At 43.0% G+C, this 25,620-nt stretch overlaps 1 protein-coding gene across 1 annotated transcript in view; it reads left to right on the top strand.

The window, feature by feature from the left end:
* LOC135220808 (1-phosphatidylinositol 4,5-bisphosphate phosphodiesterase gamma-1-like) overlaps positions 1-25,620 on the top strand; it is a 511,068-nt gene that overhangs the window by 406,619 nt on the left and 78,829 nt on the right. The window contains exons 22-23 of the mRNA XM_064258319.1: positions 20,887-21,001; positions 23,862-24,010. Coding sequence (XP_064114389.1) covers positions 20,887-21,001; positions 23,862-24,010 — 264 coding nt within the window. The remainder of the gene's footprint in view (positions 1-20,886; positions 21,002-23,861; positions 24,011-25,620) is intronic.

Genomic DNA, 25,620 nt, shown 5'->3' with positions numbered 1-25,620 from the left:
AACCCATTTGCACTCGGCATGTATGGAGTTGTTACTACATGCTTGATACCCCAGTCTCTCAACATTTGCTCAAAAGGTCTACCAACAAACTCTAGGCCATTATCACTCAACATTCCTACTGGCTTTCTTACACATGCAGGCAACAAAACCATACTGACCACTCTTGCAATGTTTTCACTTGTCTTATTTTTTACCGCTGCACAGCTCACAAACTTTCTTATGAAATACCATAATTACCACTGCTACATTTCCTCTTACAGTTACCGGCAAAGTTACACAATCAATTGCCACTAACTCAAACAGGTCTTTCATACTCAACTTCAAAACAGGTGGACTAGCATACACTTTCTGATATTTTCCCTTCTCACATTCTTCACACTTAACTGTCACATCCGTACAAATTTTCCTCAAATATGGGGAAAACATTCACTCTTTCATACACTCGATAAAGTTAAACTTCCACATATGTCCATATTTCTCGTGGACCAACATGCACATTACTACACCACTCCTCTACACAACAAAATTCTAAATCTCTCGCAAGCCATATCCATTTGCTTAACAACAAAGGCCATCTTCCAGGTACTCCCTCTCTAATACACCTGTTTAACTCACTATCAAACATTTCTGCTGCATCTCCTCAACATCATCAGTTGTTAGCAATTCATTTTCACTCTTGTCCAACTCCCCGTGTCCTCCTCCTTAGTCAGACACCTATCAATCACTCCCACAAACCTTGCCATATTTACTGCCTCATTTTGAATTTTCCCTATTACAACCTCATCTGTCAAAGTAACTCCTTCCCCAACATCTACCACCAATCCATTCTTCCTCAAGAAATCCATCCCAAACAGGAGACAATACAGTACATATTTGATCATCTCCCAGTTCCACAAAACATGCAACCACCTCAAACTCCACCAATGTTGCCTTCAACCTTACCTCTTCCCATCCAGCCGATCTTCCTACTATACCTCTTACTCTGGCACATTCCCCAGTCTCCTTTTAACATTCCAATTCACTCTCTCAACATCACCTATCACATGCGTTCACCAATGATATTTGTGCTCCCATGTCAACCAAACCACAGTACTGTCCACCACAGATTCTACTCCCACAATTATTGTATTTCCTCTCTTTTGTATACACTGACACTTGTTTCTTCTGCTAACCAAACATCCTTTATTTACATCCTTACTATCATCTTCTACTTCCAACAACTCGGACATTCTCTCTTCACCGTTTTCCTCCTCATATTTCTGTTCATAGCTCTTTTTCTCTACAAAAAAGTTATATTGTACCTCACTCAAACCCTGCAAATGCAATTCTTGCTCCCTCTCTTTCACTCCCTCATGCTGATACACTATAGGTTTCTCACCTGCAATGTGTACCGACACAATCACCTTATACTTCTTGCTCACCACCACCAAAACCACCTGAAATGTGGCTACTCCAGGACACATCATAGCTTTCAGACTCTTCCAATACTGTTCCACATTTGACACTCCCCAACATCCAGGTCTTTTGCAAACTTCTTCAATAACCTCTGATCTCAGTTAATATACTTCAGGTATCTGTACCTTCAAACCTTCATATACCAAATCATTCAAACCATACCACACACTATCAAACATCAAGTCATCACCCCCTTTACTCTCACGTGCTACTACCATTCCTCTGGACAGATGCTCTGGTCTTATGTCTTTCTTTTTCTCTTCTTTCCTTTCCTCAAGTAGTCTAGACATCATGTTTGTAATAACATTTTTACTTGGGGTATATTCTTCCACAAAATCAAAGATTGTGCAATTCCAGCATCCATTCCCTTCATTTTCTGCAATTCTCTAGAGGTTGATGATCTGTATGCAACACAAACCTCACACCATGCAGAAACTGTTGTAGAGCATTTGCTCAAAATTGCAGCACAGCCAATTCTCTCTCAATAATAGAATATTTTCACTCTGCTGAACTAAACACCTTACTCACATATGCCATCACTCTATCCCTTTCAATTCCATTCACTGTTTGCTTTTGTATCAAACATCCACCCATTGACACTCCACTCGCATCTTTATATACTTCTAACTTACTGTCATCTGTACTATAGTAGGGGTATGCCAATTCCACATCCTTCACCATGTCCTCTTTCAACTTCTTGAATGCGTTCACCATCTTTTCTACCCACCTCACAACTATACTCTTCTCACAGCCTATCCATTCTGACAAAGGCTTTGCAATTCCCAAACAATCTTCCACAAGCTTCCTTCCAAACCTGATCAATCCCAAAAATCCATGCAACTCACGCACAGTCCTGGGCCAAGGAAAATTTCTCAGTTTCTCCATAAACTTTTCCGCTTTTTGGATACCCAACTCACTCCCCTTATGGCCCAAAAGCTCCACCACTTCCATGAATCACTCATACTTACTGACCTTGACTTTCACCCCCACTTCCTCTAGCTTCTTCATCACCCCCTGCACCTATCTCTTGTGCTTTTCTATGGTCTTGCTCATAACTGAAATGTTGCAAAAAATACCAACATTGCTATTTGAAATGCAGCTAGGGCATTCCAAAACTGGGATCACAGAACTGATACAGGTAGTCCCTGGTTATCGGCGCAGGATCCGTTCCCGGGGGTGTGTCAATAAGTGAAAACAACTGGTATTAACTGAAACTCACCAATTTGTGGCACCGTAATGGCACTTATGGTGCCGACAACTGGTTATCGGCGCCATAAATCGCCGATTTTATGGTGCTTGTCTATTGCCGATAACCGGGGGCTGCCTGTATAGTTTTTTTTGTAGTCAAGAAAATAATTATCGGCCTACAATCTTCTGCCTCTGGCATCTGATAATAACCCCTTAACCAGATCCGTCTTGTTAAACTTTCTTTCGATGAGTCTTGTCACATCACCGTGATTCATATACTATACACATTAAGCTACAAATGTCCTTTAATATGTAATTCGCTTTACCTCAGGATGAATATATTTTAATTTCTGTTAACCAAAGGGGAATTTTTTAGTTGAAAAGAAAGTTGTTGGCTCATGGGCGCAAACCCCGGAACCAAGAATTTGGGATGTACGGTGAAGCTCCTTACCCACAAGGCTATCACGAGAGGTATAAGTTAATGCTGCCTCTCACCTACAAATGCGTGTCGCTCTCAGGTATTTGTTGTTTTAGAATGAGCATCGACCCACCTAGGCCTTGATAACTTTGTAATGTTTTTGTCGTACATAGCAAAGATACTGCTAATTTAAGTGTCTTTAACCAATAGGTATAGAACATATATGGACTACAGACACTGTTTGAGTGTGTCCATAATGTTTTAAAGCATGTGTAGTACAAGTAATACATCTTTGGAAGACAAAAAAAAAATTTTGTTGTCAGTTGTGTGGACCAGCAGGTAAACAGAAATGGATTAGCATTCCTCAAGAGATTAAAGAGATGAATTTTGTTTTGGAGGTATGTCAACTCAGCATTAGTATGTAAATATCTTCTGAAGCAAAAAAGAAATTCTTTTGTTGTGCAAGAATCTCTGAACCAACAATTTTGCACTCAAGAGTAATGAGAAGAATTACATTCTATTCTTCATGTAATCAGGAAAGTACATACAGTGTCCCCCGTATTCACGGGGATGGATATCAGACCCCCTGCTAATAGCTCCGTGAAATCTGGCAATAGGTTAAACCCCTATAAAAATGCTTAAAACTGCCTATTTTGTAAGTTAAAATGCAAGAAAAACCCACTATAAATGTTGATACCTGCATTTGATGATGAAATTGATAAGAAAAAAACAGGAATTTGTGCTCTCGTGAGGGAACCAAATCACTCCTGAAGGACTGATGATAAACGAGGGAAACTCCCTAAAGAGGCTAAATAATGTAATGGTTCAAACCGTGATACACCAACCTATCGGTACCCATCAGGAGCGAAAACGTAAAATTTCATGACAACATTAACATATACTGTGATGTGCAAAAAAGGTGAACATAAAATATACACCGCAATAAAAAGTTGAGATGTCTAAGTACGCGGTCTACAATGCATCCAAAAAGGCCGACTCGGGAACAGCGATACGCTCGGCTCCTATGCCAACGCTTCATTACTAAACAACACCATACTTGATGCATAGTTGCCTAACCACGTTCAAAGTAAACAAATAATATACTCAACTTAGATGAAGATGTTTCTTGAAGGTCTAAAGACATGAGGACTTCCAAAAATCACAAAATACCTTGCAGCAAAAACAAATGTGTTAACGCTTCGAGTGCTATTGAAGGAATGGCGTTCTTGGCAGAGGCAGTAGTAGTAGCGAGCAGAAGGTAGCCGTTGTAACGGCACCTCTGCAGAGGGGGATTTTGAGAGAGGAGAGATCTATTTGGTGAAGTATCTGTGATAGTGGCTTCCACTCGCCTCTGATGCTATACCGACACCCTTTGAGGGTGAGCGAGCCAGAGGTAGTAACTCTGGCATTCCATATGGCTTTTTTTCTGGGCTTAGCCTGTATCGCTCCGTGAAATGGTTCCTTTAGCGCTCATTTCTAAGGTATAAATATTGCTATAAATACCAGAGAAAAAAGCTATATGGTAATGCCAGAATAGTCCGGCTCGCTCACCTTTATTTAAGGTGTCGGTATGGTATCTTGGGCGAGTGAAACCACTACCAGAGGTCCCTCTGCCATTTAGTCTCTTCCTTTATCAATATCCCTCGTCTACAGAGGAGCCGTTCCAAGCCCCCGCTACCCGCTACTGCTACAACTAGCGCTTTGTTTACCATTCCTTTTGATAGCACGATGTCGCTAACGTGCTTTTTCTTGTGTAGTGATTTCGCTTTGGAATTTCTGCTTCTTGCATCATGGAACGTCAGGTAGATACTGCATCTAAGTTGAGTACTGCAATTAATGTTTGGTATTATCCAGAGGTAGCGATACGCATGTTTAACTGTGTTTTTATGAGTTATATGCGGAAGCGGCAGCCCGCGCGTTGCCGCTCCCACACCGCCATTTTGTGACTCTCTACCGGCGTATATTTACGCTCCTATCACACACCAATTAGTCTCCTATACTAATTGGAGTCGATTCTCATTCATTTAGCAGTTCCTTATGTATATATTTTATAGATTCGTTCTACTTATCTGACGTGTTAATGTTTAGTCCGATCTCGGGGGATATCCTACCGACCGAACCGCATACTTTCGGGACGTAGCCTACTCAGCTAGCCTTATTTTACATCTTGAGGTTGGCATATTAACCACATATCTAGTTAAGATGTATTATATGCTATTATTTTGTTAAGACACTCTTGTCTTCTACGGTTGGATCTTGAGCCATTCGTAGACTATACCTATTCGTCCTCGAGCCACCCTGGCCGTCTTGCCCTTTCGGTTAAATATTTCAATTCGGCATTCTAGGCTAAGCTGCTTGGAGTTGGCCAGGCCAACTAGTTCAATATATTTGATTTACAAAGTTAGGCCAGCCACTCGAGAGGACTCATTGCTTTCTCTTTCGCTCCATATTTATTTCTCTTTTCTTCTCCCCCGCCTTAGGACAGGATGTCTCTTTATATGTGTTTTTTATGATTCATAATGTAATTATGTAAGGCATGTAGTAGACGTATAGGCCTACTCTTGGTCGGTTGGTCCTTCACACCGCGTGGCTGTTCACCCGGCTGAGAAGGTTTCCAGCTGACCGCTACGAGCCACCCTGCTACCACCCCCCACTCACCACCTCGGTGGAGTGCAGACTCGCTCACGCTACACCATGTAGCCGATCCGAGTTCCCCAATAGGGAGGGGAGGAGGAGTAGGGAGGGTTATTGGTGGGCAGGCCCCCGTACCATGCCTTGTAGTGGAACGAGGGGTACCTGTTCGGCTGAGCCGCGGTTGGCCCCCTGGCTCGCCCAGGCGGGATGCTCTCCGGTCCACGGTGTCATTTATTCCTTTCACGGTCTGGTTCACCCACCCTTTCCCCCCACTCCGGCGGATTCGGAACCCCGGCTTCTAGGTATGGTCTATGTAAATAGCACTATTCCCTTCGACCAGATATGGGCCAAGGTTATAACCGACCCCCTGTTCTGTTTTCACGAAGCCGGACCCAGCATCGGGATAGCTAGGTGTATTTAGACGCGTGATAGGTATCAATCCACACCTATGGAATCATTTCTGTTGCATACATATTAACACACATATATATTAGAGTATATATATGCTGCCGCCGGAGACAACTCCGGCGGCAATAGCATAATGCATGCACCCACGGACTTGCCTCCGGAGGGTTTATAATGATACTCATGTATCATTTAACTTACAGGTCTTGCACTGTTTGGAGGAAGGATGCACCACCATCCTTCAGGAGCCTTGTGTGCACGTGGTGTGTCGCACCCACGCCGGTTGCGCGGTCCAGGTGGGGGAGACCTTGGTATGGCATCACGAGGGCTGTGAGATCTGCTACGGCTTGGCGGAAGAGTTCACCTCCGAATCGGTAGGTATCACTCCGGACAGTGACACAGTGACACAATGTTGCAATGAGAATCAGTTGAATATGACACATAAATTCATACTAGGCTAAGGATAGTTTCTAGTTTAAGAATTGACATAATCCCCTTTACAGGGTCTCCAGGAGATCAGGGACGCAGCGCTGGCTACCCTGAAGGTCTGGGTTGGTGGTTTCGGCCGCAACGCCCAAAAGGTCCAGCCCTACATGCTCTTGGAGGATATGGCTGGGCTCATCTACCCCGGGGCCAAGAAGTCGGCAGCGGTAGAAGCAGCGGTAGCAGCCCCCATCATCGCCAAGATTCAAGCGATGACCACGCCCTTGCCGGAGGAAGTTGTAGGAGATGTGGCAGCGCTTGACCTCGACTGGGAGCCCATGACGTTGGAAAACATGGGGGAAGGTAGGAATGGTAGCGAGGCTGGTAGTGTAGGGGCTCAAGGCTTACTCTTGATCCCATCTCATTCTTCTTTCTCCTTTACTACTCCCTTCCAGGGGTTCACCGGGAAGCTTCAGTCAGTTAGGCCGAAGTCAACCTCAGTGATCCCCAAAGTTAAAAACCCAGTGGACTTGAAGGCCTTGAAAAAGTCCTTGCCCAAACATAGGTCTAGAACCAGCCGCGTCACTAAGCCATCGGCTACTAAACCCGAGGCAGACAAGGCAAAGGCTACTCCCCCGTCTCAGGGGTCGAGAATGAAGGTTCCAAAAGCTAAGGCCCAACCTTCTAGCTTTGACCCGGAGGCTTTTTCAGCCAATATGATGGAGCAGGTGGGAAAGCATGGTAGGGAACTTGGTCCAGACCAAGTTCCAAGAAATGCTTTCCCAGCTGTCATCCACGCTGGAAGCCTCGGGCCAAACCATCCAATCCTTAGCGGAGAGCATGGTGACCCAGGAGAATCTAGTTGCGGGTCTCTGGAACACAGTGGCAACAGGACTGCCTCAGTCCGGCCAGGCAACCCATCCCTTGCCAATGCCGGACCCTTCAAACCTTCCTCCGTTCAAAAGCAACAATCCATGGAAGTTGGCAGCATACGCGCCGTTCGTGGACGGTATGCTGACAATTGAGGGTTGCGGAAACTTGAAGACTGGAGGACTTTGAGTTCCACCCTCCAGGGCTCCAGTTCCCCTTTATTGGCTACGTCCGTCTAACGGAAGACGCCATTGGAAGGGAGAACAAAATCCCTAAAGAGACTGTCATCTTTCCCCGGGAGCAAGCACAACAAGCTTGGCTCTGGAATCTGACAGAGTGGCAATGCGTCAACACTAGGTTGATGGCCCACAGAAGCCCATTTACTATTTTTACAGTAAATGAGGATACTCCAACCCCATGCATGTCCAAGGTGGCTGAGCTGACGATGCAGGCTGCCATGAAGGACGAACCTATACCCCACCTCCGGGAGACGGATTTACCTTCCCTTCTGGTCCCCGGAATCTCAGATTGCTGGGTAGACGTGTCTGCCACTTTCTCGGCAGGTAACACGCTGTTCAGCGAGCGGCTCCCGAGACTCCCGGACAGCCTGATCAAAGCAGAATACGACGCTCGATCAAGGCTCAGCAGGTCCCTCAATTCCGTCACCACGGCTGAAATGACTTCCCTCATCAACTCGGATAAGCCGTTGTTTAAGGTCCTTACCAAGTCACTACTACATACAATGTAGTGTTACTTGTACGATTTCATCATAGCACGGCAGAATTGTAGGAAGTACATTCTGGCGGACGCATCAATCCGCTATGAACCCAATAAGCTGATCGGCTCCTCCATCTGGGGAACAAAGCTTTTCCCCGATTCCGTCGTTAATGAGGTTTTTGGCGGAAGCTTCGAGAGTGAACCAGTCTCAAGATCCGTTGGGGCCTCATTCCCAAAAGGAAACCTGAGGCCACCGGATCAAATCCAAAAGGAAAGAAGAGGCTGAGAAAGTTCCAGCCCTTCCAAGCCTTCCAACAACAGACTATGGTCCAGGCGGTTCCGGTGACTCAAGTAGGTCAACTGTCTACGTCGAAGGCACAACCGCAACAGCAGTATGTGCTTTTGGCTCGGCCACCACAGCAAGCCCAGGCTTCTACCTCCTTCGCCGTCTCTCCGGCTTACAATGCGACCGTTGAAACTCAGACGTTTCAAGGGTATAACAGGTTCGCCGGAGGCAGCCGCGCCAGAGGAGCCTTCTGTCACAGAGGCAGTGGAAGAATCTCCAACCGAGGCAAAGGCTTCTGTGGAGCACGGGGTGGCCGACCATCTGCCAACCAGTGAGAGTCCCCAGGTAAGAGGGAGGCTGTACCTCTACCGACACCAGTGGGGGTTCAGCACCTGGGCACAGAGTATCGTGACCAAAGGTCTGGGATGGAGTTGGCTACAAGGTCCTCCCCCATCCAACACCTTTTACCAAAAACCGACGGCGGAACTAATAGAATATACCCGAGAACTACTTCAGAAAAGGGTAGTATCACGAGTCAAAAACTTAGTTTCAAGGGCGCTTGTTCAGCGTGCCAAAGAAAGACTCGAACAAATTAAGAATAATCTTAGACTTGTCTCATCTAAACTCATTCATTCATTGCTTCCCCGTGGGGCCGTTACCACCTCTATAGATCTTACAGATGCCTACTATCATATCCCGATAGCAAGACATTTCCGCCCATTCCTAGGCTTCAGACTAGGAAGGAAGGCTTATTCCTTCAAAGTAATGCCATTCGGGCTCAACATAGCGCCCAGAATTTTACAAAGATAGCGGAAACAGTGGTCCAGGAATTAAGGACTCAGGGAATAATGTTAGTAGCTTATCTAGACGACTGGCTCATATGGGCCACAGATATCGAAGAATGCCGCAAGGCGACGGTCTAGGTAATAGAGTTTCTGGAACACCTAGTTTCATACAATGAACTTACCTGTCAGATATATACTTAGCTAAGACTCCGTCGTCCCCGACAGAAATTCAAATTTCGTGCCACTCGCTACCGGTAGGTCAGGTGATCTACCTGCCTGCCCTGGGTGGCAGGACATGGAACCATTCCCGTTTACTATCATTTTTTCTCTGTCGCCAGTGGTATCAACATTGTTGTTACTACCTCCTGACTGGAATTCGCTTTTCAAGACTTTTTGATCATCTATATTGGATTTCTTGGTGACGTACTGGATCGTTGTTTTGGCATTCGCTACTGTGGACTGGATTTGGACTTGCTTTTGATTTTTCTGATAGAATGTCTGATTCAAGTGTTAGTGTGAGAGTGTGTGTGAATGTAGGCTGCAAGGTGAGGATACCGAAGGCTTCGGTTGATCCTCACACTGTATGTCGTAAGTGTAGGGGGTTTGACTGTTCTTTAGCTAACACCTGTATTGAGTGTGAAAAGTTGAATGCTAATGAATGGAAGACTCTAACTTCTTACTTGAAGAAGTTAGAGAGGGATAGAATTAGACGGGCTGCACAAAAGGGTGTGAGTACAAGGCCTATTGAGCCTTTTTCTGAGTCTAACTCTCCTGTTATTAATGATTTTGATTCTCCCTATGTATCTGAACCCTCACAGGCTTTGCATTCGGATTCGGCTTCTGAAATCGCCAATCTGAAGGCTACTCTTCGTAAGATGAAGACAAAAATGGCGGCCATGCAAGGTAAGGGAAGTGATAGTGAATTACTTAGTGAAGTGAGTGTTCCCAGTGTTGTGGAGGGGGGGGCGTCTGACAGTCCCTGCGATGCTCCAGGCCTAGACCTCTTCCAAACTCACATACCCAGAGGAATAGGAAAGTCGAAAGTCGTACGGAGGTTGTGGGGAATCCCCAACGGTCAGGCGTCCCTTCAGCAGGTTCTGTTTCGCTACAGTCTGCTCAGGACCGCTTTAATAGAAGCGTCCTACGAGATTGTTTCTCGTCGTCCGGTTCTCCTTCACCTAAACGAGGGTGGAAGGACTCGGATCTTTCTAGAAAAGGCACTGGAAAGAACGCGCGTTTGACTCGAGCCCGGAGCGCATCTTGGAGGAAGCCCCCTCTTCTATCAAGAAGGCTATGATGGTCTCGACGCCTCCTTCGATCGGTAGGTAGTTGAGGATCGCACTCCTTCGAGTTCTCCTGCCTTCTTCTATTGAAGAGGACGCTGGTGTGGCTTCCAAGAGGATTTTGCTAGCTGTACAAGAACAGTTAGCCTCTTTGGTTGGAGTTCTTTCGAGGGATCCCCCTCGCAAGAAGGACGCTAGACTTCCTATTAAGAAGTCTCGTCTTCTTTTGCCTGCCAGACGTGAAGCGTCCTTCAGGCATGAAGAGCCTTACAAGCGCGAGACGTCTTCCAGGCACGAAGATTCTTTCAGGCGTCAGGAGCTATCCGAGCGAGTTGCTCCAGACAAGGATACGCTCAGGCGCGAGGCAGCCAGCCAGGCGCGAGGAGTCAGCCAAGCGCGAGGCGCCAGCCAGGCGCGAGGAGTCAGCCAAGCGCAAGGCGCCAGCCAGGCGCGAGGAGTCAGCCAAGCGCGAGGCGCCAGCCAGGCGCGAGGAGTCAGCTAAGCGCGAGGCGCCAGACAAGCACGAGGCGTCAGCCAGGCGCGAGATGCCAGCCAAGCAACAAGCTCCAGCCAAGCGCAAAGCGCCAGCCAAGCGCGAGGCGCCCGTGAGAAGTCAAGCAGACGCGAGACTACTAGTAGACTTGAGAGAGAATCTGTTCACTCTATGAGTCCCTCTCCTAGTAGGAGTTTGTCGCCAGTAGAGAGAGAACTTGGTGAAGATCCTCTCGTATTTCAAGCCGATTCTCCGCACGGTGTGGACGTAGATTCGGAAGACGAGGTTAACGGTAGAGAAGGCTTCTCTAACTATAGAGTTTTGACGGACCTTCTTTTGCAGGAGTATGGAGATTCGTTGACTCCTGCGGCTCCTCCTTCGCCTCGATCACTGTTTTCGAGTGCGATCGTACCGAAGTCTTCGTCGGTTTTGAAGATGAGACCGACGATCTCTATGAAAAGAGCTCTACAGTCTCTTGACAAGTGGATGTTGTCGAAGAAGGATCTGGGCAGAACCACCTTCTGTATGCCTCCAGCCATACTTTCTGGTAAAAGAGGTGTTTGGTACCGAACTGGGGAGAACATGGGCCTTTCTCTCCCAGCGTCGGCTGAAGCGGACTTTTCAACCTTGGTTGATTCATCGCGTAGACACGCTTTGAATGGAGCTCGTGTGACTTGGGCGATTTCTGAGACTGATCATCTCCTCAAGGGCCTCTTCCATATTTTGGAAGTGCTTAATTTCCTAGACTGGTCCCTTGGGGTGATGTCTAAGAAGGCTCATGACTCGGAAGGTCTAGACCCCGAAGTCATTCTTAGTATTCTGTCATGTATTGACAAGGCAGTACAAGACGGATCGGGAGAAGTCTCCTCTCTCTTTGGAGCGGTACTCCTTAAGAAGAGGAGTATTTTTAGTGCCTTCTTAACCAAGGCGGTTTCTCCCTCACAGAGAGCAGCCCTGGTTACAGAGAGCAGCCCTGGTTTTCGCTCCCATGTCAGACTTCTTGTTTCCTTCTCAGTTAGTGAAGGACCTTTCTTGTTCACTGACTGAGAAGGCGACACAGGATCTTCTCCTTCACACTGCAAGGAAGAAGAGACCCCTAGTTGCGGTTGACAAGAAAGGACCGACTTCTACTGTTCAGCCCTTTCGAGGAGGCCCTCCCTCCAGAGCTCCCTCTAAGAGGAGAGGTCCTGAGAGGAGAGGTAAAGCTTCTTCCCGTCCCTTTAAGAAAGGGAAGTGAGACAGACAACCTCCAAACACCAGTGGGTGCCAGGCTTCTCAAATTTGCAGACGCCTGGACATTCATAAACTCGGACGCCTCTTCGATGTCTATAATCAGGAAGGGATATCTTATCCCCTTCCAGGACAGTCCTCCCCTAACGACTATTCCGCGGGAACTGTCAGCCAGATACAGGGACCCTGTACTGAGGGATACTCTTCGTCTGATGGTGGATCAAATGTGGGACAAACGAGCTATAGAATTAGTTCTGGAGCAAAACTCTCCGGGGTTTTACAATCGTCTTTTTCTGTTTGCGAAAGCCTCGGGGGCCTGGAGACCAGTACTAGATGTCAGCGCTCTGAACAAGTTCGTTCTAAAGGAGAAGTTCTCTATGGAGACTTCGGCCTCAGTCCTTGCGGCTTTACGTCAAGGAGATTGGATGGTGTCGCTGGATCTCCAGGACGCTTATTTTCATGTCCCGATTCACCCTTCTTCGAAGAAGTACCTCCGTTTCATGACGGGGGGAAGGATCTTTCAGTTCAGGGCCTTGTGTTTCGGCCTGTCCACAGCTCCTCAGGTCTTCACAAACCTGATGAAGAATGTGGCGAGGTTTCTTCACCTCAAAGGCGTCAACATCTCTCTATATCTGGACGATTGGCTCATCAGGGCCAGAACAAAGTAGAGACAGTGTTTGGAGGACCTTTCTTTGACCCTAGACCTGATAAAGGCGTTGGGACTACTCGTGAACCTCGAGAAGTCACAGCTGATCCCCAGACAGAACTTAGTCTATCTGGGGATTCAGATGGATTCTCGGGGTTTTCGAGTATTTCCTTCGCAAGAGAGAATCGTGAGAGGCTTGGAGAAAGTCTCTCTCTTCTTAGGGAAAGAACAAACTTCGGCGAGGGAATGGTTAAGCCTTCTAGGCACCCTTTCCTCGCTCGAACAGTTCTTTCCTCTAGGAAGACTGCATCTTCGTCCTCTTCAGTTTTTCCTAAGGAGATCATGGAATTGGAAGACGGGACTTCTCTCCGACAGTTTTCTCCTTCCAATGGAAATGAAACCACACCTGCAATGGTGGTTGTCCCCTCTAAAAGAGAACAAGGGAATTTCTCTGGAAGCTCCGAACCCAAGCCGAGTGTTATATTCAGACGCATCGGAGAAGGGTTGGGGAGCAACACTAGGACCGAGAGAAGTGTCAGGCACCTGGAAGGCAGCACAGGTGTCCTGGCACATAAATTGCAAAGAACTTCTGGCAGTTCACTTGGCTCTAAAGTTCTTCGAACCTTTTGTGGCAAACAGTGTGGTCCAAGTGAATGTGGACACACGTACCGCCCTGTCCTACATTCGGAAGCAAGGAGGAACACACTCCTTGTCCCTATACAAAATAGCAAGAGATCTGCTACTTTGGACCTCCCAGAGGAACATCTCCCTCCTGACAAGATTTGTTCAGGGTACGAGAAACGTCAGGGCGGACAGACTGAGCAGGAGAAGCCAGGTCCTTCACACAGAATGGACCCTTCATTCAGAGGTGTGTCAGAGTCTTTGGGATCTTTGGGGCACTCCTCATGTAGATCTGTTCGCCACATTCCTTTCCAAAAGGCTGGAAGTCTTTTGCTCAGTGGTGGAAGACCCAAGAGCTCTCGTGGTCGACGCCTTCCTGCTAGACTGGTCTCATGTAGACGTGTACGCTTTTCCCCCTTTCAAAATCCTGGGGCAAGTGTTGAGAAAGTTTGTAGCGTCCAACGGAACAAGAATGACCCTGATAGCCCCGTTTTGGCCAGCACAAGATTGGTTTGCAGAGGTGCTGGAGTGGACAGTAGACTTCCCCAGATCCCTTCCAAGAAGGATGGATCTTCTCAGACAGCCACACTTCGAGAGGTTTCATCAAAACCTCCCCGCTCTCGCTCTGACTGCCTTTCGACTATCGAAAGACTTGTCAGAGCGAGGGGTTTTCTCGCGAAGCTGCAAGCGCTATCGCTAGAGCCCGCAGAGCTTCCACTAGACGAGTCTATCAGTCTAAGTGGGAGGTTTTTAGAAGGTGGTGTAAGTCTAAGAAGTTGTCCTCCTCCAGTACCTCTATAACCGAAATCGCTGATTTCCTTTTGTTCCTGAGAGAGGACTCTCACTTATCTGTATCGACTATCAAAGGATACAGGAGCATGCTTTCGGCAGTCTTCAGAAACAGAGACCTAGAGATTGCTAATAATAAAGATCTGCATGACTTGATTAGATCTTTTGAAACAACAAAATCTAAGGAACTAACTCCTCCAGCTGGAACCTGGATGTAGTTCTCAAGTTCCTTTCGTCTGACAGATTCGAGCCTCCTCATTTAGCTTCGTTTAGGGATTTAACGAGGAAATGCTTGTTTCTCCTATCTTTGGCGACAGCCAAAAGAATTGGTGAACTTCACGCCCTTGAAGATGAAGTCGGCTTTAACAGAGACTCGGCCTTCTGCTCGTTTAGAACACTTTTTCTAGCGAAAAATGAGAAACCATCGAATCCCTGGCCCAAGAGATTCGAGATTAAAGGCTTATCGAGTCTAGTGGGTAGAGAAACAGAAAGGTCTCTTTGCCCTGTAAGAGCCTTGAAGTTCTACTTACAAAAGGAAGAAACAAATGGGAGGCTCTAGGCAAGGTCTTTGGTGTTCGATTAAGGACCCACAAGAATCATGTTCTAAGAATGGATTAGCTTTCTTCATAAGGAGCATCATTACAGATGCTCACAAGTTCTGTCCTGACGACTCTTTTCCGCTTTTAAGAGTAAAAGCTCATGAAGTTAGAGCAGTGGCGACGTCTCTCTCTTTTCAGAAGAATATGTCGCTAAAGAAAATCATTGATACGACATATTGGAGGTGCAATTCGGTATTTGCATCTCACTATCTTAAAGACGTTCGCGTGACCTACGAGAATGTTTTTCTCTGGGGCCTTTGAATCGGCGGATACGATACTGGGTACGGGAGCAAACACCAATCCTTAACTTTGTACATACCTTCTACTAGATATGTTCTAGATTTCTGCTGACAAAGAGGGCTCGGTGCTGCACTGGCGGCCAGTCACTGTTGTTCAGTAAGGAACTCTTGTGATATCTTTTAGAGGAGTATTAAAAATTTTTTTTTTGAGAATTTTTGTATGAATGCGTATTAGTTTCGAGTTATGGGTTGTTTGTAATGAGTTCGGGGATAACTCAGAACAATTCTATATACTAACATGGTGGTTAGGATCAGGTGGTCGGGATTGGTTATGCTCCTTCATAAGGTGTGTTGTCATAGAAGTGGTCCAGTACCCATTGACAAAGTCCTTTCAGGCTCTGCCGAGTAAGCGGTTCATATACCCATCGACAGACCCACAAGAACTCTTAGCCATAGATCACATATCTCGCTAAAGTCTTGAGGTGATGCAGACTACCGGGCTACAGCCACGAAGTCTACCACCTATCAGGTAGGAACCAAGGTTTTTTTTTTTTTTTTTTATACCTACAACATATGTTGTTTACCTGTCTATTCCATTTTAGCTGTCTCTTACCCTCCACCAAAGGGTGCCAATCAGCTAAGTATATATCTGACAGGTAAGTTCATTGTATGAAAATGATATTGTTATAATACAATAAAGTTTCATACATACTTACCTGGCAGATATATACTTAGCTAAGACTCCGTCGTCCCCGACAGAAATTCAAATTTCGCGCCACTCGCTACCGGTAGGTCAGGTGATCTACCTGCCTGCCCTGGGCGGCAGGACTAGGAACCATTCCCGTTTTCTATCATATTTTCTCTCTTCCACCTGTCTCCTGCGGGGAGGCTGGGTGGGCCATTAATCGTATATATCTGCCAGGTAAGTATGTATGAAACTTTATTGTATTATAACAATATCATGTTTCCAGATAAACAGGAACAAGTCCCGACTAACTCCGGAGTCACGTTTCCAGTGGCTAGGAATCCAGTGGGATCTAGACTCTCACACCCTATCAATTTCGCCGACGAAGCGAAGAGAAATAGTCAAGGCTACAAGACAGTTTCTCAAGAACAAGCAGATGTCCCGGAGGAACCAGGAGAGAATCCTAGGTTCACTCCAGTTTGCATCAGTGACAGATGTGCTGCTGAAGGCCAAACTAAAGGATATAAACCGGGTTTGACGTTCGAGAGCGAACCGGAGATCCCGGGACAAAATTTTATGCATCCTGGCGATCTTATGCAAGAGACTCCACTCCTGGACAGATATCAAAAGTCTATCGAAAACAATACCCTTACAATTTCCTCCGCCGGCTCTAGTAGTCCACACGGACGCCTCCTTGAGCGGCTGGGGCGGATACTCACAATACAAAAAAGTACAGGGAACCTGGTCAATGCCATTCCGCCAGCTACATATCAATGTACTGGAGGCAATGGCAGTGTTTCTAACCCTGAAAAAACTTTTACCTGCCAAGAAAATCCATATCAAGCTGGTATTAAACAGTGCAGTGGTTGTCCACTGCATAAACAGGGGAGGCTCCAAGTCGAGCCATGTGAACCATGTGATGATAGCCATATTTGCCCTAGCAGACAGGAACCAATGGCACCTATCAGCCACTCACCTAGCGGGAGTGAGGAATGTAGTGGCGGATGTTCTGTCGAGGTCCACTCCGCTGGAGTCGGAATGGACTCTAGAAAGAGAGTCATTCAAATGGATCTGCCAACAGGTGCTGAGGCTTCAAGTGGATCTTTTCGCCACGGAGTCGAATCACAAACTACCAAGTTATGTGGCCCCCAACCTGGACCCTCTGGCTTATGCCACAGATGCTATGGCAATAGAGTAGAATATCTGGAAGAGAATTTACCTCTTTCCTCCAGTGAATCTACTACTGAAAGTCCTGAACAAACTCAGAACTTTCAAAGGTCACATTGCACTAGTGGCCCCCAACTGGCCCAAGAGCAATTGGTTCCCTCTACTAGTGGAATTAGGACTCCGGCCCCAGCGGATTCCCAATCCCAACTGACGCAGCTGGTGCAAACGCGGACTGCTGTGTCCGCTTCCTCAGGAATTCAGAAAGCCCAAACTTTATGGACTTCATGAAGTTTGCGGCACAGAAAGATGCCAATATTGATCCTCAGAATATCCGGTTTCTAGAATCAGATAAACGAGAATCAACCCTGCGTCAATATGATTCAGTAGTAAAGAAGCTAGCCAGCTTTTTGAGGAACTCAAATGCACAAACCATGACTACGAATCTAGCAATAACCTTTTTCAGAACCTTATTCAAAAAAGGATTAGCAGCAAGTACGATTACTACAACCAAATCGGCACTTAAGGAAATTTTCCAATTTGGATTCAATATTGATCTGACAGATTTGTATTTTTCATCTATTCCAAGGGCTTGTGCTAGACTTGGACCAATAGACAGACCTCGAACAGTCTCCTGGTTCTTAAATGATGTTCTTATATAACGCTCCTAAGGAAAACATTATTCCTAATAAGTCCAGCCTCAGGAGCCAGAATTTCTGAACTGTCGGCTCTGTCTAGGGAACCGGAACATATTCAGTTCCTTCCCTCAGGAGAACTATTACTCTTACCAGATCGTCAATTTTTGGCTAAAAATGAGGATCCACAAGGTAGATGGTCCCCATGGAAGATTGTCCCACTGCCTCAGGACCAGTCCTTATGTCCAGTTAATTCACTAAGAGCTTACTTAAGTAGAAGGGCCTCGAAATCCTCAGGTCCCTTGTTTATTAGAGAAAAGGGTGGCACTATCTCCCTAAGAGGAATCAGACAACAGATTCTATACTTTATCAAGCAAGCTAACCCGGAATCATTTCCACGGGCGCATGATATTAGGGCAGTAGCCACCTCAATTAAGGGATTTTGACGAAGGAATGGCCACGAGAGGCGCTGCTGTCGGCGTGGGAGAGTCTGTAGTAGTAGTTACTGGCGCCGGCTGTGTACCAGCTCTCTCGGGAGGGGGATTTTGATGAAGGAGAATTCTAAATGACAAGAGGTCCGTGGTATTGGTCTCACTCACCCCAGTACCATACAGACACCCTCTTTTTATTTAGGGTGAGCGAGTCAGATACACTTATATCCCCCTATTTTTATTTTTTCTCTGGTAATGTTAGTATCATTTACCTAGAAATAATGAACTTAAGGGATTATTTCACGAAGCGACACGGACTGAGCCCAGAAAATTATTTTCAACATATGAATTTTGATGATCTCAAAAAGTACACAGGCTGGAAATCTCCAACAGTATTTAAACGCCACTACCTAAAGTCGTTAGAGGCCCTTAAATTCCCAGCAGGGGCAGCCGGGAACACAGTTTCCCCTGACACTGCATAGAGCAGTAATACAATAGTACCTCGAGATACGAAATTAATCCGTTCCGAGGCACCCTTCGTATCATGAGGTTTTCGTATCTTGGACCACATTTTACATGTAAAATGGCTAATCCATTCCAAGCCCTCCAAAAACACCCCAGTAAATTATATTTCCAGGCCTAAAACACATGTTTTAGGGTTACGACGCCGATCCGACGGAAGAGATGTGACTCCAAAAAGGCAAAATACTGTACATACTTGAGTAATATTCAACTGCATGTAATGTTCAACCCCATTTTTACTGCATACTTTAGGACTTTAGCATATGTCCCTCAGCAATAAGCCTAGCCTATGTTAGCGGTTGCTACTGTAGCCTAGTCTATGATTCTGACATCTAAACCTAAGAAGCTAAAAGCTTAGAATATGCCAATAAAATGTATAAATAATCAGTATGTACTCATTTCAAATAATTATTATTTAATCATTAACTATAATACACAAAAAAAAAAACTTCCAATCGATTGTTTACATTCAGCTCTTCCCGTCTTACGAGTACCGAATGAACGCCAAGCAATCAATTTTCCTAGGACACAGTAAGCCATAAATTTTCATTAGTATCTCTCTTCAACTAATGAAACTACCAAACAGTATAATAACCATTCATTTCTATTCTTTATTCTATCTTTACCTAATGAAGATACCGAGTTACTGACAGCTATAATGAAACATATACGTAACGTAATATTAAAACAGAAGAAGAATTCTAAAAAATACGTATTTGTTGGCAGTCTGATTTATTTTATATTTTATGATATCTAATTCACAATTTTTTTATTAAATGTATTGCATGTACTCATTTCAAATAATTATATTAAGTAACCATTAACTATAATAAACAAACAAAAAAAAGCTTCCAAACTTCTGTTTACATCCAGCACTTACGAGTATCGAACGATCGCCAAGCAATCACTTTACACAGTAAGCCATAAATTTTCATTATCTCTCTTCAACTACTGAAACTACCGAACAGTATAATAACCATTCATTTCTATTCTTTATTCTATTTTTACCTAATGTTTTTTTTTTTATTAAATGTGTTGCATGAATAAGTTTTTCAATTTACAGCATCCTTTTACCAATAGAATACTTAAAGCACAAGGGGTAGATGCTGACCAATAGGAGAGCAGGATCTTATGGGGTGACTAGCATCAGGAACTAATGGGAGAGTGGGAGGATGGTGGCGAGTTTACTCAGTTGGTGGCGCAGGAGTTTTAAAATTGTTCTCGGTGGTCCGGGCGAATCTCGGGACTTTACAGCAACAACCTTTCGTATCTTGAAAACTTTTCGTATGTAGAGCTGTAAAATTTTTCGCATTGGCTTTTGTATCTCGAGTTTTTGTAAGTTGAGCCTTTCGTATGTCGAGGTACCACTGTATTTAGTTTAGTAGCCTACGTCTCTCTCTACATCTCTCTCTCTCTCCTACCTGCCTCGCTAGCATTCTTGACCTTGGCTACAAATAAGCGGGGGTCGACTGTACAGCTAAAACCTGATTGGGTGGCCGATTTCACGGAGATCTGTTAGCCAATGACAGCCTTGTACTTCTGTACTGTTTAGAGACATACAGTATTTCAATCCCAAACTGTGTTCACGGTATCTAAGTTGAAAAGTTGCCATGAGTGTGATTGTTTGACTGCCGATGGCAAAAATTACTCAATAATTTGCTTTATATAATTATTTTGTTGTTGAAACAAAAATTTAATGGTAATTTTAACTTTAATATATGTAGTGGTATGAAAAATTCCACGCAGGAGTGTGATTCCTGTTCCCAGACCACCCTCCAATGTAGAACTACAAACTGATGACAACATTAGTGACAATAATGAGCAACCCTCTCCAAGATCGATATGATGGAATGTATTTTATCGTCTTACTTATGGTTAAAATTCACAAGTTGAATTACAATTATTTTGATTATGTATATTTTTGCATTGTTTTTGTTGGCAATAATGTGTTAGTGAATATATGATCTTAATTGATGATCTTAATTATCTCACATTCATTTAACATTGTATTAATTATTAATATAAAGAATAACCATAATGAATAAATAACTGTATAGTGAAAAAACCATGAAAAAGGAAAAAAATATGTTTTTGCTGGAGTAGTTATGTTTGATTATGCTCTTGACCCCACATTTGCGAAATTTGAAAAATTTCAAAAACCGAAACATATGGCCCTAAGGATTTCAGATAAAGGATTGTGTACCTTAATATATCATATATTTTTTGGGCCTTGGTCTTTGTCCCAGGTGTGTTGGATAATGTTGAGTACCAGATAATGGCAGTCAGGATAATTGAGGATTACTGTATTTGAGATTGGATTTAATTTGTAATCTGGGTACAGTGCAGTTATACATTTTCTTTCTTACAGATTGGCTTTAGTAGAGTGTATCCCAAAGCAACTCGGTTAGATTCTTCAAATTATAATCCAGTTCCTATGTGGAATTACGGGTGTCAGATGGTATCAGTGAATTATCAGACGGGAGGTAAGTGTTATATATTTGAGTTGTCATTTTGATTATTTCCATTAGTTGCAGTAGAGAAAATTGTTGTTGTTGTTTTGTACAAGATATTGTGTTCAAGATTAAAACCATATCTTTAACATTTATAAATTTTTAACATTTACAGCCGCCTCACAATTAACGTGTGTTTAATTAACACGTTTTTTTATTTAACGAGAGCTAGAAAATGTTAAAATTTTTAAAAAATGGAAAAATTTCTATTTAACATGAATTGGCGCCCGAGCGTTCTTTTCAAATCACCCGTGCAGTAGCATTATTTAGCAGAAGCAGGCAGACTCACTGAGCAGTTTACTGGATTTGACATCAAAGGAAACTTGTCAAGGGCAAAGGGCAAATTTGGAAAGTCTTGCCAAGGCCAGGGAAGCTGGTTTTGAAGACGTAAATGAGAATGATATTGATGAACTGCTGGAGTCACACAAAGTGGAACTAACTAATGAGGAGTTGATAGAATGGGAGCAGCAAGAGGCAGCCAAGCAACAGGCAGCAGCGACCATCACCACCACCAGAAAAAATGTTGACAACAAAGAACCTCCAGGATGCGATGCAGAGAATTCGGGAAGGACATTTCGGTTTTCGTAGACTTTTTTTATACAAAATTTTTTCTCTGTTATTGTATGTTTCCTCATTTTTTGTATACTCAGAAGTGCTCCATCCGGGACCCAGCATGTGACTGGGCCCCTTACCAAGTGCCCAAACAAAGCATCCCATCTTCTTTCGTGACCTATTCTGCTATTGTGTTTGTTGTTTTAGTGCTTTTTTATGCAAGCGCAACTGCTAAATAAGCCATCATGGGGCCAAAGAAAGTTCCAAGTGTTAGCCCTTTTGTAAAGAAAGGCAAAAAGCACTGTAGAATATAAAAAAGACCTCATAGCAAAGTGTTGGTGGAAGTTGCATGCCGATCTCAGTGAGAAAATGTCTACAACACGTTTGCAAAATGGAATGATGTAAAAAATTTTATGGCGAATTATCACCTCGACATAGAAGTTGTAATCTGTCTCTCCAACATGTTTGAATGACAATGCTGTGTTTAAATGGCAAATTTTAAAGAAACACCAGAAACAAATGTCTCTGGACAGTTTTGTCGTGGAACAAGGGTTCAGTAACTCTCAGCTGGTCCTAGTGCAAGTAAAAAATGAAGAGGTGAAGTAACCTGAAATAGTGCCAGTAAAAAACGAAGAGAAGTAACCCCAGATAGGTCCTTGATACCTGAAGTCCTTCTGGAGGGAGATTCCTCCTCCAAACAATAACCTCTCCTCCCTCTCCCCTCTCCATCTTCCACAAGCTAACAAGTGTTTTCCATAAAGGTAATAATGATGGTAAATGTTCATGTATTCATTTCATTAGTCATTTATATTTATTTTTCATTGTTTTCTGTATGTTAATATTTTTGGGTGCCTGGAACACATTAATTGTATTTGCATACATTATTCCTTTTGGTAATTATTCTTACAGTTTTTGTACATTTCGGTTTTCATGGGAGGTTCTGGAATGGATTATGTATGAATACCGAGGTTCTACTGTAGTTAAGTATTGGGTAGAGTGTTATTATTAATTGTTAAATTTTGTTAATAAAATTGTCACAGTGTGACGACGTTTACTGGTGATGTTTATGTTCTTGGAGGACCATAAATGAAATAACATGGTGTCTTAAGGGGATCAGAAACTTCATTTCTACTATCTGAGAAAGGTTATGGCTAAGGGAAAGAAAGAAAATAGTATTTATAAGATTTCTTTAGTTTTTGGAAATATGGAGCCCTTAGCTGGCATACTAAAGTAATTATGTATACAAGTTGATTTTATCTGACTGGTTTGTCAGGAGGATGCAACTTAATCACTGAAATTGAACGCTGTTGCAGAATAGGGTAGAAATCCCTCCCTAGATTAATCTGTGCACACTTGGATAGCATTATCAACCACCAGATTAGATGAAGTAAAATAAACTAAAAATCTTTTATACATTCATTGAACCATCAGATAATCTGGTGCTATATTGTCTACCCTATAGTAGTTGTTTTCATTTTCATCCTCTTAGATTTAAGATGACCACTGCTCCCATTCAATCTCAAAACATTCCCAACAGTGGTTTTCTCCCAGCCTCTAATCTGATCTAAATACTATGTGCTTTACTCTGAATTATCTGAGCCTTAGAATACCATATAAGATAATTTGTGTTGCCATATCTGCTAGTTGTCAGGAGCATTACCTTTTGGTTACTAATATGAATGATGAATGTACAGTTCCCATCTTTCCTTATGGCCTCAACACAGTCAGAGTATACCTTCTACTTCATTAATCTTCCCAACTGCAGATTTAGCATCCACCTTTTTATTTTTTCAATATCATCCTCCCATTAATTTTACTTTTTATTTTTATTTTAAATATATTTCTTACCATTCATTATTATCTTGAAATATATTTAGCTAAAGAAAGAGTTGCTTGTAGGAAACATAGAAGAAAAGTTTTGTTTCACAGAATAAAAATTATTACCTAATACCAAGGTCCTTCCTCCCTCCCGTTTGCTTGGAGGCAGTAAAGTTCCCCCTAGACAAAATTTGAGATGGATAATATAACATGTTTACACTCAAACTTGTGGAATGTTACCAGTCCTGAGATTGTGTGGTTTCTTCTTGTACAAATACTAAATTAAGTATTGACATAAAAAGCTCCATTATGTGTTGGTTTGTTAACGGATAAGATTTTATCAAAGTAATGGTTACTTAATAATTTTATAGTATTGAGCGTATTGTAAAACCAACTAGTATGTGATTTTTTACCAAACTTTATATTATTAATTTATATTTACTATATTTTGTGATATTTTCAGATAAAGCCATGCAGATAAATGAAGGACGGTTTTTACAAAATGGCAAATGTGGTTATATTCTACGACCAGATTTCCAAAACCTTGAAGATTATGATCCAGCAGATGTTGATACCCTAAAGAATATAATACCTTTGAATCTCAATATTAAGGTTAGAAGTGTAATGACACTAAGCACAGATGAGAATGTTCCTTTTTCCAAATATTCAAGAGTGAAATTCAGTGTATCATTTTCCTCATGTTTTACATCTTCCTTTTCCCCTCTCTTTGCTAGTGCTTGGCATCTATTGCTCCAATTCTTTAATATTTTATGGGAACCCTTTCATCTTTTCTTACCATATCATTTCAGAAAGTATCCCAAACTTCTTATTCAAAGTAGTATAAACAACTCTTCAGATGTTTTTACCATTCTTTGGGTCTTCTGTGTCTGTATTGCTTATACTTTACTTCTGTTCCCTTTATTTTTTCCAATGTAGCTAACTACTTTAATTATATTACCGACACCCTTTTAGAAAGGGTGAGCGAGTCAGAATATTCTGGCATGTCCAATTTAGCAGTTCTCTGGTATTTTAGCAATATTTTACCTTAGAAATAGCGCTAAAGGAACGTATTTCACGGAGCGACACTGCTTCCTCGCCCAGAAATAGATTTTTCCTACTTCAAAATCCCTTATTTCTCATGTTTACCTGGCATACCCAACTTTAGGTTGAGCCGTATAATAGTTTAGAAATGTGACTTGTCTTTTCATCATCTCTCAGTTCATGTCTATACTAGATAACAAACTTTGTGGGTGACTATACTTTCAGGTTTGGTCATTATAAATTTACTTTGTGATAGGAACCTGATTATTATTTCAATTTGAAGTGGAATAATTGTACTTAAGCTTAAGGTGAGCGCCGACCCCATAAGGCCCTATTATAATGTAAATGACTGTTTCTACCTTACGAATGAACAGTCCAAAACAGTACAGTATAACTTACTTGATCCTATTCAGAATTATTCATAGAGACTTTTTACAAGTCATTTTACAATTTGTGGTTCACAGTGCCATACAAGCAATGAACAAAATTGTCAATAACTCAATGTAAAAAATTGTTTTAGCATTATCTCTTAAGGATGTGTTTATTTAGACAAAAATTTTGAAAACTGTAAACTAAAATGAAATAATTCCCCAATATTCGGCAGTCGGCGTACCCCTTAAAGTTCGTATATTAAAAACAACAAAATTGTAAAAAAAATAAGTCTTAAATTGTGAGTTGGTTTAGGAGGATGAATTTCTGTAGTTAGCATTAAAAAGTAATTACCAGAAATTACATATATTCATTTTTGTCATGCAAAACTGCAATAGATTATCATATAAAAGATGTTTATTACTGTATTTTAGTAATTTTCATAGTAGGAAACTGGCTTCGCTGTCATCTCAAAGATGAATGTTTGTTATTTGTGGAAATATGGCTAAAAAAACTGTAAAAATAGTATGAATGGTAATTAGGTCACCATAAAAGCCTTTTGATTTGCATCTGGCTCCATGAACACCTCCCAGTAGTGGAGTTGATTATCTGCATGTATGGTGTTTGAATCACAGCTGCAATCTTGTTCACCTAGAAAATTGTGTGTGTATTGTCATTATGATTTTTGAGTCATTCCTCCTCAGCTATAATACTAGCAATTATTCTTTCTTGCTCTTCATTTACTGGCTGTTGTGTAACCTGTGATTCACGTACTTTTGCCCCATTATTTGGTGCATATTTATTCACTGGTC

This window comes from Macrobrachium nipponense, chromosome 2, assembly GCF_015104395.2.
Source record: "Macrobrachium nipponense isolate FS-2020 chromosome 2, ASM1510439v2, whole genome shotgun sequence".
Taxonomy (NCBI): domain Eukaryota; kingdom Metazoa; phylum Arthropoda; class Malacostraca; order Decapoda; family Palaemonidae; genus Macrobrachium; species Macrobrachium nipponense.
The sequence above is the reverse complement of the archived record's forward strand: the minus strand, read 5'-3'. Positions and strand labels throughout refer to the sequence as shown.